The sequence below is a fragment of the Primulina eburnea genome, unplaced genomic scaffold (genome assembly GCF_022965805.1).
Source record: "Primulina eburnea isolate SZY01 unplaced genomic scaffold, ASM2296580v1 ctg884_ERROPOS889272+, whole genome shotgun sequence".
In the NCBI taxonomy this organism is placed as follows: Eukaryota; Viridiplantae; Streptophyta; class Magnoliopsida; order Lamiales; family Gesneriaceae; genus Primulina; species Primulina eburnea.
Genome location: NW_027331648.1, coordinates 76,624 through 96,514, shown reverse-complemented (window position 1 = coordinate 96,514; position 19,891 = coordinate 76,624). Strand labels below are relative to the sequence as shown.

Here is a 19,891-nt window from a genome sequence, read left to right as displayed (position 1 = left end):
GGTGAGTACGATGAGCAGGAGACAGGAGGTGGCGACCAAGGGGCAGGCTTGGGCTGAGCGGCAGGCCAAACCCGAGGACCGCAAGTTTATGTTTATGCAAACTTTTAAAATACTCTGATGTTTTGATTTGAGTGTGAGACGTTCGAGACAGCGTTCTTTTAGCAAACTTTTATTTGGTGATGGATTATTTTAAAGATATTTTATGTATATTGGGTGACGACCGTACGGATGTTTTATTTGATTAAAATTTTTAATTTTTCCGCAAAGTTTAAGTAGTAAAAGTACGGTACGTTACAGTTGGTATCAGAGCGGTGTTCTTGTAAAGGGTTACGCCTACTGCCAGTCGCAAGAAGCTCTCGAAGTCACACCTCAAGTCTGTAAGTTTTAAAGTTTTGAATTATGCTATGTATTATGCATTAGATCATGATTTCAGCACGTTTATGTTTTAAAGTTCAAATTACGTCCATCTTAAAATATTAGTATTATATTCATACTTGTTGGGTTTACGTGTTGGGTAATTTATTGGAACAGTATGCCCCCTAGACGTGTGATCGACCGGGAAACAAGGGATGAGAACACAGAGCATCGAGAGGAGGAGAGGGCCAATCCTCCACCACCTCCACCACCAGATATGCAGGCTCAGATGCTTGCTGGCATGACTCAGTTCTTCGCGCAGTTTGCGAGGAACCAGACTGCTGTAGGCCCCGAGGAGAGGCCTAGACCTGAGGCGGTATATGAGAGGTTCCGGAGGATGAGTCCGAAGGAGTTTTCGGGTACCACTGACCCGATGATAGCTGAGGGATAGATCAAGTCCATCGAAGTAATTTTCGACTTTATGGAGCTGGCAGACGCTGATAGGGTTCGTTGTGCCATCTTCTTATTGACTGGAGATGCCAGGTTATGGTGGGAGAGCGCGTCCGTGGCGGTTAATCTGCAAGTACTGCCATGGAATGGTTTCAAGGAAGTCTTCTACTCCAAGTACTTCACTGAGGAAGTACGAACCCGACTCACCAACGAGTTCATGACGCTGCGGCAAGGAGATAGTAGCGTGGCAGAGTTTGTGAGAAAGTTTGAGAGGGGGTGTCACTTCGTGCCCCTCATTGCGAACGATGCCCAAGCAAAGTTGAGGCATTTTCTGAATGGGCTGCGGCCGATCCTGCGCCGCGATGTGAGAGTAGCTGGTCCCACTTCTTATGCAGTCGCCGTATCTAGGGCCTTGGCGGCAGAGCAGGACCAACGAGATATTGAGGCTGACAGGCAGGGCAAGAGGCCCTATCAAGCACCACCGCAGCACCAGCAGCAGCAGAATCAACGACCCCAGTTTAAGAAGCAGTATCAGGGGCCACCTAGGAAGAAACCGTATCAGGGACCACCTAAGGGCAAGGGTCCCATTCAGCCGCAAAGGGCGCCACAAAGACCAGTTGTTTTTCCCGTGTGTCCAAAATGCAACCGCCAGCATCCGGGACAGTGCCTATATGGGTCAGGCAAGTGTTTTAAATGTGGAGCTACGGACCACATGCTGAAAGAGTGCCCGCAGTGGAAGCAGCCAACCCAGGGCAGGGTATTCGCCATGCATGCACAGGAGGCGGACCCAGACACTACTTTACTTACCGGTAAACTTTTCTACCTAAGTTCAGTACTATTTGATTTGCATGTGGAATTTTACTTGGGATAAGTAGGATGCTAGTATTGTTTGAGTATATTTGGATTACTATCTTGTTAGTGTCTTGGGATATAAGTTGTGTTGTGCTAACGCCTCTCAGGGAATATTTTCATAAAGAGATTAGCTACAACTGCACTGATAGATTCAGGAGCCACCCACTCCTTTATATCAGAGACCTTTGCTAATCACCTGGACATCAAGTCCATTGGCCTAGACGTGAACTTTTCGGTGACAGTCCCGTCAGGGGAAGAGCTGTTGGCCACCAGTGTGATCAGAGACATTGATCTAGAACTACATGGCCACCTAGTATATGCAGATTTAATTCTATTGCCGATGCCAGAATTCGACATTATCTTGGGCATGGACTGGCTGACTACGAATAGAGTTCTGATAGATTTTCAGAAGAGGTCAGTTTTAGTTAGACCGCCGGGCATGGAGCAATTTCTTTTTGAGCCAGCCAGATGGAGAAGTTTTCCTCGCATGATTTCGTGCTTGCAGGCGAGGAGTTTGATCTCCAAGGGATGTCAGGCCTTCTTGGCTAGTATTATTTCAGCGCCTGACATGCCCACTCCAACTTTGCCAGAGGTACCTGTAGTCAAAGAATTTCCAGACGTCTTTCCTGATGACGTCGCCGGCCTTCCACCAGAGAGAGAGGTGGAGTTTGCAATCGATCTCGTGCCAGGCACAACGCCAATCTCTAAAGCACCGTACCGATTAGCTCCAGCGGAGATGTTAGAGCTCAAGCAGCAGATTCAGGAGCTCCTCGACAAAGGATTTATTCGCCCTAGTTTCTCGTCGTGGGGCGCACCAGTGCTTTTTGTAAAGAAGAAGGATGGGAGCATGAGGCTGTGCATCGATTACCGTGAGCTGAACAAGGTAACGATCAAGAACAAATACCCGTTGCCTAGAATCGAAGACTTGTTCGATCAGTTGCAGGGGGCTACCGTGTTCTCTAAGATAGATCTTCGATCAGTATCATCAGCTGAAGGTTAAGGATGCAGATGTTCACAAGACGGCCTTCAGGACCAGGTATGGGCATTTCGAGTTCTTAGTAATGCCATTCGGTTTGACGAATGCTACAGCAATTTTCATGGACCTCATGAACCGAGTATTTCAGCCGTTCCTCGATCAATTCGTCATAGTATTCATTGACGACATTCTTATTTACTCGAAGAGCCATGAGGAGCACAACCAGCATTTGAGGACAGTTTTGCAGACCTTGCAGAGTCGCAAGTTATTTGCGAAGTTCAGTAAGTGTGAATTTTGGCTGCAGAAAGTTGCATTTTTGGGGCATATAGTATCCAGCAGTGGTATTGAGGTGGACCCATCGAAGGTAGCAGCCGTTAAGGATTGGGTTGAGCCAAAGAACGCATCAGAAATCCGCAGCTTTTTGGGTTTAGCGGGCTATTATCGTAAGTTCATTAAGGGATTTTCGTCCATAGCAGTGCCACTCACTTCACTAACCAAGAAAAATGTTAAATTCGTGTGGAGTGATGAGTGTCAGAAGAGCTTTGATACTCTGAAGCAAGCTCTTATTTCAGCGCCAGTGCTAGCCATGCCGACAGGAGAAGGTGAGTTTGTGCTTTATACCGATGCATCTAAGCTTGGATTAGGCGCAGTGTTGATGCAGCAAGGTCGGGTGATAGCTTATGCTTCCAGACAGTTAAAGGTGCACGAGAAGAACTACCCGACGCACGACCTTGAGTTAGCCGCCGTGGTCTTTGCATTGAAGATTTGGAGACATTACTTATACGGCGAGAAGTGTCAGATTTTCACCGATCACAAAAGTCTCAAATACTTCTTCACGCAGAAAGAGCTGAATATGAGACAAAGACGATGGTTAGAACTTGTGAAAGATTACGACTGCGAAATTAGCTACCATCCGGGAAAGGCTAATGTTGTCGCAGACGCTTTGAGCAGAAAAGTGACAGTTGTCGCTCAGTTGACCGCTCAGAGACCACTACAGTCGGAGATTCAGAAGTTTGGTCTAGAGATTTATCGTGATGGCAAGGCTCCTAGGCTGTCTAATCTGACAGTCAAGTCTGATTTGCTAGACCGTATCCGAGCAGGTTAGTCTTCTGATGAGCAGCTACAGAAATGGAGACTGAAAGATGAGGCCAAGGGCAGTGTGCTGTACACAGTTTCAGACGGCATTGTGAGATACAGAGGTAGGATGTGGGTGCCTAGTGTTGGTTCGATCAGACAAGATATTTTGACAGAGGCGCACGCATCTCCGTATTCTATCCACCCAGGAGGCACCAAGATGTACAAAGACCTTCAGTTATTGTATTGGTGGCCAGGGATGAAGCGAGACATCCGTAGGTTCGTATCAGAATGTCTCACTTGTCAGCAAGTGAAAACTGAACATCAGAGACCAGCAGGGTTGGTAGAGTCACTCCCCATCCCCGAGTGGAAGTGGGAGAACATTACTATGGATTTTGTGGTTGGGTTGCCGAGATCAGTCAGAGGATCGAATTCTATTGGGTTATAGTGGACCGACTCACTAAGTCAGCGCATTTTCTGCCAGTGAAGACGACTTTCTCCATGACGCAGTATGCAGAGCTTTATCTCAGGGAGATAGTTCGTTTACATGGATTTCCAGTATCGATTGTGTCCGACAGGGACCCAAAGTTTACGTCGTCGTTTTGGAAGAGCTTACATGCAGCCATGGGGACGAAGTTGCTTTTCAGTACAACTTTTCACCCGCAGACAGATGGCCAGTCTGAGCGAGTGATTCAGGTTTTAGAGGATTTGCTGAGAGCGTGCATGATTGATTTTCAGGGAACTTGGGAGTCTAGACTACCTCTAGTGGAGTTCACATACAACAACAGCTTCCAAGCATCTATTGGTATGGCTCCCTATGAGGCGTTGTACGGAAGGAAGTGCAGATCACCAGTTCATTGGGATGAAGTTGGTGAGAGGACATAACTTGGTCCCGAGATAGTTCAACAGACTGCAGACGTGGTGGTCAAGATTCGTGAGAGAATGAAGACTGCCCAAAGCCGTCAGAAGAGCTATGCCGATAAAAGAAGAAGAGATCTCGAGTTTGCCGTAGGAGATCACGTTTTTATCAAGATAGCACCTATGAAGGGTGTTATGAGATTTGGAAAGAGAGGCAAGTTGAGTCCAAAGTTTATTGGACCGTTTGAGATTTTGGACAGAGTTGGGACACTAGCTTATCGTGTAGCCCTTCCGCCGAATCTGACCTGGGTGCACAATGTGTTCCATGTCTCGATGCTGAGGAAATATTTGGCTAATCCTTCGCACATTCTGAGTTATGAACCCTTGCAGCTTGCTCTAGATTTATCTTATGAGGAAAGACCGACTCAAATCCTCGACAGACAGGAGCGCAGACTCCGGAACAAAGTGACTAAGCTAGTCAAAGTTCAGTGGCTGAATCAATCAGTGGAAGAGGCCACTTGGGAGTCAGAGGCAGATATGAGACTTCGCTACCCGGAGTTGTTCGGTAAGACTTAATTTCGAGGACGAAATTTTTATAAGTGAGGGAGGAACTGTAGTGCCCAAAATTAATACACGTATAACCCATGCATTCATTTATTTATTTTAGCATTTAAATTATTTTAATCTGAGTTTAGCAGTGCCTGATTTAATTAAATGCATTTCTCAAAAATTAATTATGTTTATGGGATGCACGTTATAATAGTTTCTCGAGCTTAATGTTTCAGGCGATCATTCGAGGCGGGGTGAGGAAGAGACCCGGTGACGATTTTTGGTAATTTTAGAGATGGTATTTTATTTTAAAGTTGAGTTTGGGGGCATTTTAAATAATTTAGTGAGATGTTAGCATTTTTGAATCCTAAAATAACTATTTTGTGAGTTTATGATTTTAGAACTTTTAAAGTCTAGTATGGTGTGTTATATTTTAATTGAAGAGTTTTATTTAAAAGTTGAGTGTGAGTTAGTGTTTTAATTAGTAGACAATTATTTTAGTAAACCAAAATTTAGTCTCCTAAATATTTAAAACACACGCACACACACAAACACACTTTTACACACACCTAGACACGCACAAACACACACACAAGTTCATTCTAGATTTTTATTATTTTCAAAGAGCAAAACCTAGGGTTCTAAAGTCTATATCAGCCGCCCCCTTCCCTTCATTTTCCAGCAAGATTTTCGTGACTTCATTTCGAGAAAAACGGTGCCACGTTCGTCCCGGATCAACCTCGCTCCTATCTCCGCTTCGGTGTCGTCGTTCGGTAACGTTTATCGTTAAAAAGGCACGTATAATCTGTTCTTGCTGTGTCGATCAAGTCATGTATTGTATTGCATTGTTTTTATGCGTAAAAGTTATGTATGATGATAGTAGTTTGAGCGGATCATGAATCGGATCAATTTCGAAGGAAAAATTTTTAGATCTAAAACTCGTTTTTACTGTTCATGTCAAAACTGCGATTTTTCTGTTCATATTTTGGGAAAACTTTCAACGGAAAAAACGTAGAACTTTTCGATACCTTCGATTTGATATATGATTCGAAATTTTTGGACAAATATTGAGCGAGTTATGGCGTTTTTCGTGGGACTGCTCAAACTGCGTTTTCAGAAAAATTATGTTATTGATACGTTTCTTGAAGTTTTATGTTGCAGGCTTCGTGGGAAACCGACGGGCGATTTTTGCTGCGTACGAGTATGTTAGTATCGAGGTTTGTGGTATTTTTAAGGTTTTGAGGTATGTCGTTAGGCGTTTGAATTAGTTTAAAGTCGTAGGAAATCGATTGATGTCAATTGCGTAATTGGTGTTGCATTGTGTTGTATAGTGGACGTCGTATTTTGAGGTGTTGGTATAAGTTTTGATGCAATGTTATGGTGTCCTAGGAAGGGCCTTAAGGGGTTGAACCATTATATTCAAGTGTCAATATTGGGTGTGTAGGCAGTGTATAAGATTTCTCGCAGGTTTCGACGTACAGTGGCCACACGGACCCGGACACGGACCCGAGCACGGGGTCCGTGGCTTTGCTTCCACTTAGTGCGTCTAGGCAGTACGTACACGGACCCCCACCCGGACCCTCACACGGGGTCCGTGTCTTCGTGTTTCAGTCGATGTCTTCTTCCAGAGCCTACACGGACCCCCATCCGGATCCAAGCACGGGGTCCGTGCCCCTTCATTTTCACGACACGTACCTTACAGTAGGTAGACGGACCCGTACACGGACCCGGGCTAGGGGTCCGTGTACACGCTTTTTGGGAAAAATAATTTTTGATACTTTTAAGTTTGAAGTTATGGCTTAGTGCAAGGATTATTAAGGTCATGTCATGGATAATTATAGAAAGTCCTAAGGTATGATCGAGCTAGAGAGTAAGTATGATTTCTACGCCTAAGTTATGCATGTTAAGCCTTTGAATTCATGTTAGTACGTTGCAGCAACTACCCCGGTCGAAGTCCAACGAATCCCTCAACGCCAAGTAAGTATGTTGACGTGCAAAAAAAATATGTTTAAGTTTTTGAGGTATGCTAAATGTCTTGTGACCATATTATGTTAGGATTGGAAAGCGTTAAATTATGAACGGGGACCAATCCGCCCGTTAAATTATGAACGGGTTAGATCGTGGTTGTGAAGCGTTAAATTATGAACGTGGATCAACTGGCCTGTTAAATTATGAACAGGGATCTTATGTATGCGGCAGTGGATACGTCCCTGTCAGCCCAGTACTGTGGTGTGTCTGATCAGGCGTTTATTATGTATGTGTCACTTGCTTTGAAACATGCCTCTACGAAAAATGATCATTTTATGAATGTTTACGTATGCAGTATGTTATGAAAGTTTATGTTGATGGCACGTCTAGTTACGCATGTACGTATGTTCAAGTTTCAAGTTATGTATGCCTTATTTTAAAGTTGCATGCGATTTTTATTACTTAGTACTAGTTATCCCAGTTTATACGTGTTGAGTCTTTAGACTCACTAGACTTGATCGATGCAGGTGAGTACGATGAGCAGGAGACAGGAGGTGGCGACCAAGGGGCAGGCTTGGGCTGAGCGGCAGGCCAAACCCGAGGACCGCAAGTTTATGTTTATGCAAACTTTTAAAATACTCTGATGTTTTGATTTGAGTGTGAGACGTTCGAGACAGCGTTCTTTTAGCAAAATTTTATTTGGTGATGGATTATTTTAAAGATATTTTATGTATATTGGGTGACGACCGTACGGATGTTTTATTTGATTAAAATTTTTAATTTTTCCGCAAAGTTTAAGTAGTAAAAGTACGGTACGTTATAGTTTAGGACCCAACTGTATTTGGATAACAAAAATTTATTTGATTGATCGTAGGCTTAAAAAAAAAATCATCAAAGAATCAATCTGATTTCTGGATAATGGGTGCTCTAGACACATGACAGGAGATATCAAGTTGTTGTTCAAATTCATTAATCACAAAACACTAAAAATAACATTTGGTGATAACTCTAAATGTAAAGTTGTGGGTAAGGGTAAATTTTTCATGGCAAGGTAATTATTACAGACGTGTTATTAGTTGAAAAAATCTGCTATAGTCTGATTAACATTAGACAATTACATGGCAATGATTAATCTGTTGAGTTTCACAAACAAACTTGCACAGTTAAAATGCAAATCGTGATATTATGCTAACAAAACTAAGAGAACAAAACACCTAGAAAGTTAGCTGGAACGATGAAAATCTTTATTCTCCCAAATGTTTTGTTGTATTACATGATAATAAAAACCGGTTATGTCATAAACGACTCAATCACTTAAACATAAAATCTATTGCTAACGTGAGTAAGAAAAAATTGGTCTCAGGATTGCCTAATTAACATTGATTTTACCAATGATAAGGTTTGTTCTGCATGTCAGTTATGTAAACATGTCGTATCAATATTCAAGAACAAAGGAAGCAACTCGATGTCTCCATGTTAGGACTTCTTCACATGAAACTATTTGGTTTAATAATTGTAATCATATTCCTGAGTTCCAAAGATCAAACCGTCGCCCTACTTATAAAGATTATGGAGACACTTCAAAATGAGAAAACCTCATTGATGATTAAGATAAAGAGTGAGAGTATCCGATTTCACAATCAAACATAAGTTTTCAGCAGTAAGATCAACTCAACAAAATGGTGTTGCTGAGAGAATAAATAGAATACTCAAAGAAACGACCAGAAGCATGCTAGCTGAATTTGGTATCTCTCAAAGATTTTGTGTAGAATATGTGAACACCGCATGCTATACTCAGAGCATATCAATGGTTAACAAGAATAAAGGGAAGAACCCCTACGAGATCAGGAATGGTAAACTACCAGAAATCTCATTTTTCCGTGTATTTGGTTGCAAATGTTTCAATTAAAATAATTGTAAAACACATCTAAACCTCTTTTGATGCTAATATAATGTTGGTGTGTTCACTACAAAAAAAAAAGACTAAAGACAACGGTGAAAAACCGTTGTTGTATGTCTTGAAAAACCGTTGCTAAAGCCCATGTGGTTAAAGGGTACGCTCAAAGACAACGGTGAAAAACCGTTGTCGTAGACATCAAATACAACGGTGGAAAACCGTTGTGGTATGTCTTGAAAAATCATTGTTAAAGCCCCTGTTGTTAAAGGATACGCTCAAAGACAACGGTGGAAAACCGTTGTCGTAGACGTCAAATACAACGGTGAAAAACCGTTGTCGTATGTCTTAAAAAACCGTTGTTAAAGACCATGTGGTTAAAAGGTGCGCTCAAAGACATTGGTGGAAAACCGTTGTAGTAGACGTCAACGACAACGGTGAAAAACCGTTGTAAAATGATATTTGCGACGGACTCCATACAAAAACCTGTTGCAATTAGCGACGGTTTTGTAACCGTTGCTAAATGTAGCGACGATTACTAATAACCGTCGCTAAATGCAGCGACTGTTTATCATTAACTGTCGCTAAATATAGCGACGGTATTCAGGTAAAATTCTGTCGCTACTTAGCGACAGTTAATACATGAATTCCGTCGCTAATATTTTCGGTAAAATAAAAAAATTAATAATTTAATAAATCTGTTTTGTTAATTGGTACAATCGTGTAAGAGATAAAAAAAATATAAGTGTCGTGAAGTGATAAAATCATGTAAGAGATAAAAATTTTAATTGTTTTGAAGTGGTAAAATCGTGTAAGAGATAAAAATTTTAAGTGTTGTGAAGTGGTAAAATAGTGTAAGAGATAAAAATTTTAAGTCTTGTGATTGTAAAATCGTGTAAGTGATGAAAATGGAGCGAATTTGCATGTATTTATAGAGAGTGGTGGAAGAAAATGGAGGGGAAAATAGGCGGGATTGAATTTTTGAAATTGGCGACGGTTTTTCTAAAACGGTCGCTAATTTTAGCGACGGTATTTGCCAAACCTTCGGTAATATTTGCGACAGTTATAGATAATTCGTCGCTAATTTCAAATTAGCGACGAGTGCACTTGATTCTGTTGCTTACTTTAGCGACGATTTGAAGTCAACCGTCGCAAAGTTGAATGTAGCGACGTTTATCTATTACCGTCGCTAATATTAGCGACGGTTTGAAGTAAACCGTCGCTAAATACCGTTGTGTTCTATTTTTTACCCACGCCAATCGACAACGGTTTTTATAAAACCGTTGTCGATTGTCCAAAAATCACGCTAATAGACAACGGTTTATGAAACCGTTGTCATAAACGTTCAAAGACAACGGTTCTGTAACCGTTGTCATTGACCCTAAAAATCGTTGTCTTTGATCCCCAAAAGACAACGGTTTTTCTAAAACCGTTGTCGATTGTCCAAAAAACACGCTAATAGACAAAGGTTTATGAAACTGTTGTCATAAACGTTCAAAGACAACGGTTCTGTAACCGTTGTCATTGACCCTAAAAACCGTTGTCTTTGACCCCCAAAAGACAACGGTGTTTCTAAAACCGTTGTCGATTGTCCAAAAAAACACGCTAATAGACAACGGTTTATGAAACCGTTGTCATAAACATTCAAAGACAACGGTTTTACAGAACCGTTGTCATTGAACCTAAAAACTATTGTCTTTGATTCCAAAAAGACAACGGTTGTATAAAAACCGTTGTCGTTTGCTTAAATAATTATCTACGACAACGGTTTTAGCTAAAACTGTTGTTAAAAAGTTTTTTAACAACATTTTTAGCTAAAACCGTTGTCGTATGTGTATTGTTGATTCTGAAAATTCTTGTAGTGGTTTCTAAACTATTCTTTTGTTATTATGTAGTGTAAGGTTTACTATCATGAAACTCTAATCGTTGAAAAATCTGTTCATCTTGTATTTGATGAGTTTTCGATTTTTCATGACACTAATAATGTACATTATTTAAGGAATAGACTGGAAGCTACTAACTTTGACTCTAGTTGTGATAATGAGATAGATTTAAGAAGAATGGCTGGAAGCATTCCTGAAGCAAGTCCAGCTGCCAATGAAGAAACTGTACAAAATCAAGCCGTTGAAGAAGTTGAGTCGGTGATTAATCACTTGCCAGACATAACTCAAGAAGAGGTTGCTTCAAATATAAACGATGATTCAACAATCTAATAGCAGAATCCAAATCCATTTGGACAAAGTCTTTGGTGGAACAAAAATTATCCACTCGAGCTGGTCAATGGTAACCCGACTGCTCTTCTTAAAACTAGAAAAAAAAATAATAGATGAATTCTTCCATGCTACATTTTTTTCTCAACTTCAACCAAAGAAGATTTATGAGACCTTAGAAGACTCAAACTAGATAGATGAAATGCATAAAGAACTTAATTAATTTGAGAGAATCAAGATTTGACATCTAGTTCCCCGAATATCTAATAAATATATTATTTGAACGAGATACATTTTTAGAAACAAAATGGAATATAGATGACCATATAATCATTATTTCTTGCATTTGATATTTTTAAGGACTTAAAAGTTTAATCGATAGATGTCAAGTTAGCATTTCTTAATGATCTGCTTGATGAAGAAGTGTATGTTGAACAACCTCTTAGTTTTGTTAGTCATATTTATCTTTGTTATGTGTATAAACTTGATAAGACATTTTTTGGGTTGAAACAAGCTACTAATGCATTGTTTGACATATTTTCTAAATTCTTTCTTGAATGTGACTTTATTATTGGAACGGCTGATAAAACCTTATCTAATTGGTTAGTGGTGATCATGCTTTATTAGTACAAATTTATGTTGATGACATCATTTTTGGTTCAACTGACCCTAAAATCCGTGAGAGATTCTCTAAGATAATGCATAAGAAGTTTGAAATGGGCATGATGAGATAACTCACTACTCCTCGGATTGCAAGTTAAGAAGTTAGAAAATGACATCTTCATCAGTTAGACTAAGTACACCAAAAACTTGCTCAAGAATTTTGATATGTATAATTGTGTGGTGGCTACCACTTCAATGAGCTCATCAATCAAACTAGACAAGGATGCAGGGAGAATCTCAGTAGACATAACAATGAACAAAGAGTTAATTGGATCATTTTATATATGACTGCTATTCGGACAAATATCATGTTTGCGGTTTTTTTATGTGCTCACAATCAAGAAAATCCTAAAAAATCTCATTATATTGCAGCTAAACATATTCTTAAATATCTCAAGGATAGTCCATGTGTGTGTATTTGGTATCTCAAGACTCAAGGTTTAACCTTATTGAATATTCATATGTAGATTATGAATGTTTCAAGATCGATAGGAAGAGAACATGTGGTTTGTGTCAGTTCTTAGAAGACTACTGATCTCTTGGTTCAAGCCGCTGAATCTATGTTCTTATGTGATAATATAAGTGTAATGATCATGCGCCATAGGTTGAACCAACATGAGCCTTAACTCATATCCATGCACCACTACTGGTCATGGTCATTAGGAGTGGCTCAACTGGTACCAACACTTTAAGAATCTAGGTATTTAAGTCTGGAGGTCATGCGTTCAAGTGTTGAGGGAGGCAAAAGAAACCACTTTCCAAGAGTGAATTATTTTATGAGTGACGGTTCATGGACATGGTCTAACCGTTAAACTTCAACCCCACTATGACCAGACATATATAAGAAAATTGAGGTGGATACATTGAACTCAAATGTTTCAGTTTAAGAATTATTGCACAGTATCATACTAACTCCTGATTGATAGATTGTTTCATAAAGTGTCTTATGTAAATCAAATTTTAGAATCTACATTGTCTAAAACCAAAAAAAGCTAAGGGACATTTAACGAAATGTACGATGTTGAAAGTGAAAAGACCATTCTGTGACGAGATAATACAGATGATCAATGAAAAAAATAAAATCCGACTGTTGGAGTTTTTCAACTATTAATTTGCAAACTCAAGACTGAAGGAAAAAAACGAACAACTATCTAATCTTAACTTTACAAGCTTACATCTTTCAAGTCTACAATATTTCAAGATCTTTGAGCACACTTAGCAATCATACTTTAAGTTGCTCAACAAAGCACACACATATAAGAATCTATCATATTTTCAATTATCATATCCTACCACCTCAAGTCGTTCAAGCTGACTGTTGGATTATATTGATTTTTCTGGTAAACTGAAAGTTCTTAAACATCTAGAATTTGTTGAGTGTAAAGTAAAAAGTTCAACTTAGGCAGTAATAAGTTTCTTTTACATTACGCACTTTACACTACGTGTTTGTATATCTAGTCATTTCTTGGTATACATTGTTACCTCATATATATTTTATCACTAGTCAAGTCGAACAATTTTCGTATTTATCTATTTTTAGTGGTCTAACAAATTTAACAGATCAAGAATTAATCTTAATCGTCTAAAAGCTTTTTAAGACATAATATTTATCAAAGTTTTTTAAAATATTTATTTATCTCCTCTGAATTTTAATCCGATCCCAACACTATTTTTTTTATTTTGATTCAAATCTTAAACATCACGGGGCATGACACTTCACATATTCTTAATTTATTTAGTCAAGTATAAAAATAACCAACAACCCACCACATATACAATAGATATTTCAAAATATAATTATATATTTTTACTATTTCTAGATAAATAAACAAATAAATAACTACTTTAATTATTACACACGAAAAACTTTCCTATTAATGCGCCGCATACCCTAGTAAATTAGGATTAGCCTTGCTCTGTATAGCTCGCGCCTACCCTATTAAAATTGGGTAAACCACCTGCCCAATTATTATATTCTTTGAAGGTTTTCTACCTAATTTTATTTTATTTACATTGAGCTTGAACGGTGAAAATTTTTTATTTTACAAATCTGCACCAAATTTTTTATTTTCCACACTAAAATTAAAGTTTAGTTTGTTATGTTTCAAAAATATGTTTTGCAAATCAATATTTTTTTAGAGGCAAAAACTTGTGTGAGACGGTCTCACGGGTCGTATTTTGTGAGACGGGTCTCTTCTTTGGGTCATACATGAAAAAATATTACTTTTTATGTATATATATATATATATATAAAGAGATTACCCATAACAATTACTTTCATTATACTATAAAATCTCTATTTACCTTATGAAAAAAAAAGCCCAAATACAATTCTTTTGTCTGTGAACAACACAAATCTTAATATCTTAAAAAAATTCGTGGTAATTCTTCATATGCAAATAAATTAAAATAAAAACTCTTTTGTTAATCTTATATTTTAATTTTTTTTTCCTTTTTTTTGTATCTCAAATATTTATAGGGAACACAAAATGTCAGTCAAATTATTTATAAAATACATAAAAATTAATGGGGTTTAAAGATTTAATTTCTTAAAGTTGGACTGTAAATAACTGTACCTTATATTATGTATATGTTTACTCTAAATATCATGTCATAAGGAAAAGTTTTAGGATATAAAAACTTTTACAGTACAAATTTAAATCATTAGAATATAAAAGTGGACCAAGTAAGTGAATTAGGTCATTTAAGTAAGCAGTGGATATATGAAATTTAAATGAAAGGGAAACAGGTAATTTAAAAATAAATTATTTGATATTTTTTATAAGAATTAAAAAATTTAAGCTGCTTTAGTCATTTATATATATTTTTTAATTATAGACTTCCCATCTATTTATTGGAGCCTTGTTGCATATTCTTTCTAGCACTTGGCAACAATTAAGACAAAAACGATGGAAGCAAAACTGAAAACGCAAGCATTGGAGAAAGAAGAAAAAGAAGCACAGGCTGCCCTAGTGGATATATGGAAGTATGTGTTTGGTTTCGCTCCACTGGCGGTACTAAAATGTGCCATACAACTCCAAATACCTGAGACCGTGGAACGGCACGGCGGATCCATCACGCTCCCTGAGCTATCCGTCGCTTTACACTGTTCCCCCTCTGTCCTCCACCGTATCATGAGATACTTGACTCACCTCGGTTACTTCAAGCAAGCTCGGATAATTGGAGACCAAGAATCATCAGTCAGCTACACCCAAACGCCACGTTCTCGATCACTGTTGAGAGATGGCATGTCTTCTATCATTCTGCTGGAGAGTAGCCCCGTGATGCTCGCGCCATGGCATAACCTAAGCAAACGTGCTTCGGTTGATGGAGATTCTGCATTTGAGACTGCGTTTGGTGGGGTAAATTTTTGGGAATATACGACAGCGAATCCGGCAGATAGTAAGTTGTTCAATGATGCAATGGCATGCCATGCGGGGTTGCTCGTCTCATCCATCATTGACCAGTATGCTGAGGTGTTCGAGGGGATCCGTTCCCTAGTGGATGTTGGTGGTGGTGACGGGTCGGCTCTTAACACCTTGGTGAAGGCTTGTCCATGGATTCGAGGGGTTAACTATGATCTCCCTCATGTCGTGTCCGTTGCGCCTAATCATGGTGAAGGTGTTGAGCATGTTGGTGGCGACATGTTTGAAATGGTTCCAAAGGGTGACGCCATTTTTCTTATGGTAAGACCTTTTTTTACATCTATTTATAGTTTTAGAAACATCATAATTATTCATCATGACCAAGTACGTATGGATAGCGCATTTTAAGCACTACAAGTCTATATATAACTCTTGTATTCTTCATAATATAGCGAGTGTTACACGGTTGGAGTGATGAAGACTGCATCGGAATACTGAGAAACTGTATGGCCGCGATTCCTAAGGATAAGGGGAAGCTGATCATAGTGGAGGCGGTGGTTAGATCAGAAGGCGAAGGGGACAACAAGTATACCGAGATTCATCTTGCACTAGACATGATGATGATGATTCGCACGGAAAAAGGCAGAGAGAGGACTTCTAAAGAATGGGAATACTTGGTGAATGAGGCTGGGTTTACAAAGTTTACAGTGAAACACATTCGAGCTGTTGCATCTGTCATAGAGGCTTATCCATGACAGATCTTGATATTGCAATGGACTGATGGTGGTTCATGATCACACAAGGATCAAATGTTTCTCTAACTTAACAAAATAATGTATCAATAAATGAATAATTTTTCAGCCTTTAATCATGGATGATTTCATCCATTTACCTTCCATGGATTTTCCCGTAATATTTCTCCTCATTTGATCTTCCTGGAAGATTGCATGGAGTCGTTGTTCGTGGCAGGAAGCCCACTTCTGTATCTATATCTAGTTTTGTGATGAGGTTTTGCTTCCTATTTCCGTTTCTCCTTTTCCTACTCCTTAAATGAGTCGAGTTTTAGATGTAATTGTAAGGGGCTGTTGATCGTAAACGGACAAGAAATAAATTATAGTGTGTGTATCAGATGTTAGTGTTGTGCTCTGGTATTGACAACACCAGTACACAACGTGCAGCGAAAATTGATTATTTAACACACACGTAAACTTTCAATAAATAAACACCAGATTTAAATTATGCACAAGTATTCGACGAATACTTGTGTAATGCCTCAGAGCAAAAATTCACTAGAAAATTATGTACATCGTTTACACCAAAACAATATTAGTGAGTATAACAAAACTAAATTACTTGACACTCCAAGGAATTAAGATGCGTCAAAAACTCAAACCAAATATTAGATGCATAAACAAAAAATCGTGTTACTTAAAACCGAACGAAACTACTCTTCAACTAACACTTCACGCAGCATATTCTTCGAATGTCGTCAACACCAATCAGCAACAAGACACAAACATGAATCAATCACTCAAAGTCTTCACATGAAAATCTTCAACTCTGAAATATGAGTGTGTTCAGAGAAAAACTCCAGCAGCTCCACTCTCAAAGCCGTCTAGTTCTTCTCTCAAAACTCCATATATATAAATCTTCATATCTTGACCTAATTATCTTTCCATGAGAACAAGATCCTACAAGCATGGAAACAAAAGTTTATTAGAAATAAAACTCTAGTCAAATCTAAGATATTATATATTAGAGATAAATACCAAAAACAAATCATATAGAATAAATGTCAAGATTATATTATGTCAAACAAGTTTAGGAATGCAAAACACATATATTTAAATTTCTAGACGAGTTTGTAATAAAATATTCTTTTCAATCTCCTCATTTTTGCATTTCTAGACACAACATTCCAAAAATGACACAAATGATCATCTTCACATTCAATGTAGCTCTCCGTGAGCAAAATAATATCTCCCCATGAATAAAAGACTATCTCCCCCTAAATTAAACAAGTTAGCACAGTTTATGAGATATGTGTTGTTTGTAGTGTTGTCAACACAAGTGCAAAAACACAATGCAAAAACATAGAATCAACAGAGATTTTTATACCGCCTCAGACCAAATTAAAGCTACAAGACCTAACAACTAAACAAAAAGGAAACAAATTAGAATCAGGCTTGTTCATGAGTCTCCTCAGGGTCTTCCGCAGCTTCTGCATCTTCATTAGCCTCAGCAGTTGTTGTTTTGGGTACTCCCCCATTGGGTTCAAAATAGACTGCAACTTCCAGGAGCAATATGTATTCAGCTATCTGATCTTCATAGTATGCGATCAGCTCCTTAGCATTTTGAATTTGCTTCAGTCCAAAGTCGATTTGTGCCTGTAAAACAGAAGGAGACACAAGAAGGTAATCTTGCGATGTGGTAGTGGAGGAGGAGGCGATGTTGCCAACATCAGTGGCAACACCAGTTTCAGACCAAAGAAGGTCTAACTTTTGATTTCCCTTGAAATATGTTGGGGAAATTTTCATAGCCTCCCCGAAATTCTGTATTTGTTCATCCTCTTCTTTGATAAAGCCTTGTGACTCGAGGATGCCATAAATGAGAGAAGGAAATGGTAGCCGAGTTGACTTCAGTCCTCCTTCAGCAAATTGGAGTACGTTGTTGAACACCAGCTGTACAAAATTGAAGGGCCGACCGGTACCAATGGTGAACAAGATGATGGCTTGTGGTCGGGTAACCACAGTTGTGTTTGAAGAAGGAGTTCAATTCCTAATAGTTGTCTTGTGGAGGACAGAATAGAAGGATGTCAGATTTGCAGCCGCCGGTCGTTGGGGTCGAACCAGAAACTTGGTGATGATACCACCGGTCAGTGTGACAGTGATATCATCAATATTAGTAGGTGAAAGATCCTCTGCCCCAGACGGAGTCTGATAGTACTCGTTGATGATCTCCGGGGAGAACTGGTAGATCTCATCTCGCACAAATACCCATACATACCTCATAGAATTAACATCTCTGATAGCAGATGTTAGATTGCAGTTGAACTCTCGCATGGGCCTTTTTTGATAGGGCATGACACAGGTCACTATTGCGAGCAATCTTCGAGATGTGAGGAATGATATCAAATTGTGCCTCTCATAGGTCTCGATGTCCACGTTCCTTTCCTCAATAAATTCTCGGTGAGCATACTAATGCCATCTAGGTACGCCATCCTCGGAGTAGAAGGCATTGGAGAAGGCAACAATTAGATCATAATCTTCAATGATGGTGCCGTTCATGGTGTTGCCAACACCAACGGCAACATCCAAAACAGCATCAGATTCTTCTTCGTCTGGTTCAAACCCTTCAGCAGAGGGATCTGCGTCACTAATTTCTTTACTCGCAAAATCAGATGCAGAGGATGAACCAGAGGCGGAATCTGGAGGATTCTCTTCAAATTCCTGCTCCAATTACTGGTCAAGCTCATCATCAAACTCATGCTCTACTTGCTTTCCAATTTGTTCCTTCTTTAAGCTTTCAAGTATGTCAGCCAGTTTTTGTTCATCATCACAGGAGGCAGACATATTGCTTGGACCTTCGGGGTTTGAACTTGAGGGCTTTGTGGCAGTAACTGATTTCGGGCGAGCCACCATTTCAAAATCTTCATCATTGGAATCCTCCTCGGAAGAGAAATCGGGGTCCAGAACATTCGTTGTGAAAGAGGCAGAGCGGGGCTTATTTGCAGGTGAAAATTCAGGTCATACCCTTCTTGATTTTTGGAGCGTCTCCGCATAGGTTGAGGTTGAGGGGGAAATGCTCTCCAATAAGCCTCTGGGTTAGGTGGATTGTCGATGTCAAATGGATTTCCTGGTTTTCCGAGAGCAATGATTTCAAGTGGGACAGCCTCTGGAGCAGTAACAACCATCTGTAATGGATTCTCGGTAGGGGGTTTCGTTGATGTTGCTGGTGGTGTTGTCACAGAGAAAGGAACACCACGACTAGCAGTCATTTCACTTTGGATATTCAAGGGATCAATTGATTCTCGATCATTTGTATCTGCTGAAAAAATGTTGAAGTCAAATAAAAAAGTTAACACGAAGAAATAGCACGGAGGGTTTGATTACGTGAAGGAGTTGAGAATAAAATGTTGAATGATAAAGTAATTTCAGAGTAATTGCTTTCAGCATAAATAGATAGTGCAACGGTAGAAAAACACAATCATCGCAGTCCCATAACAAACGATCCCAGCTCCGAAGGTAATATTTCTGAAATTCACCTAAAAAACTAGTCACAATTTTACCCCTAAGTCAAACGGTAACATTGATTCTATCATGTGTTACAGAGTTTCTAGAAGATTATCCAAATAACACTCATGTCATTTATAACCCATTGACACAAATAGTCACTTGCATTCAAAAATTTAGGTAATCAAGTTTTCATCAACTGCCATAGTTTAGATACTGATATGTCACTATTTATGATGAATTCAAGAGATAAAAAATCAATATACATGTCCTAAATATGCCTTAGATATGATGAAATATCAAAATGCCAGGCAATGTGTAGATTGTACTATGTTGGCACTTTGTTGGAAACTAAATTTCGGCGTTTGACAAAATATGAACCAACTGAAAATACGAACCAAATGATCGAGTAAACTGAACTCAGCAACTGATCGAGTAAACTGAAC

At 39.0% G+C, this 19,891-nt stretch overlaps 1 protein-coding gene across 1 annotated transcript; it reads left to right on the top strand.

The window, feature by feature from the left end:
- The first annotated feature begins 14,735 nt into the window (after positions 1–14,735).
- Positions 14,736–16,111, top strand: LOC140822521 (flavonoid 7-O-methyltransferase 1A-like). Its single transcript, XM_073183293.1, has 2 exons — positions 14,736–15,534; positions 15,666–16,111. Exons 1-2 carry the CDS (start codon positions 14,758–14,760, stop codon positions 15,966–15,968), a joined length of 1,080 nt encoding a protein of 359 aa, XP_073039394.1. The 5' UTR covers positions 14,736–14,757; the 3' UTR covers positions 15,969–16,111.
- Positions 16,112–19,891: the final 3,780 nt, after the last annotated feature.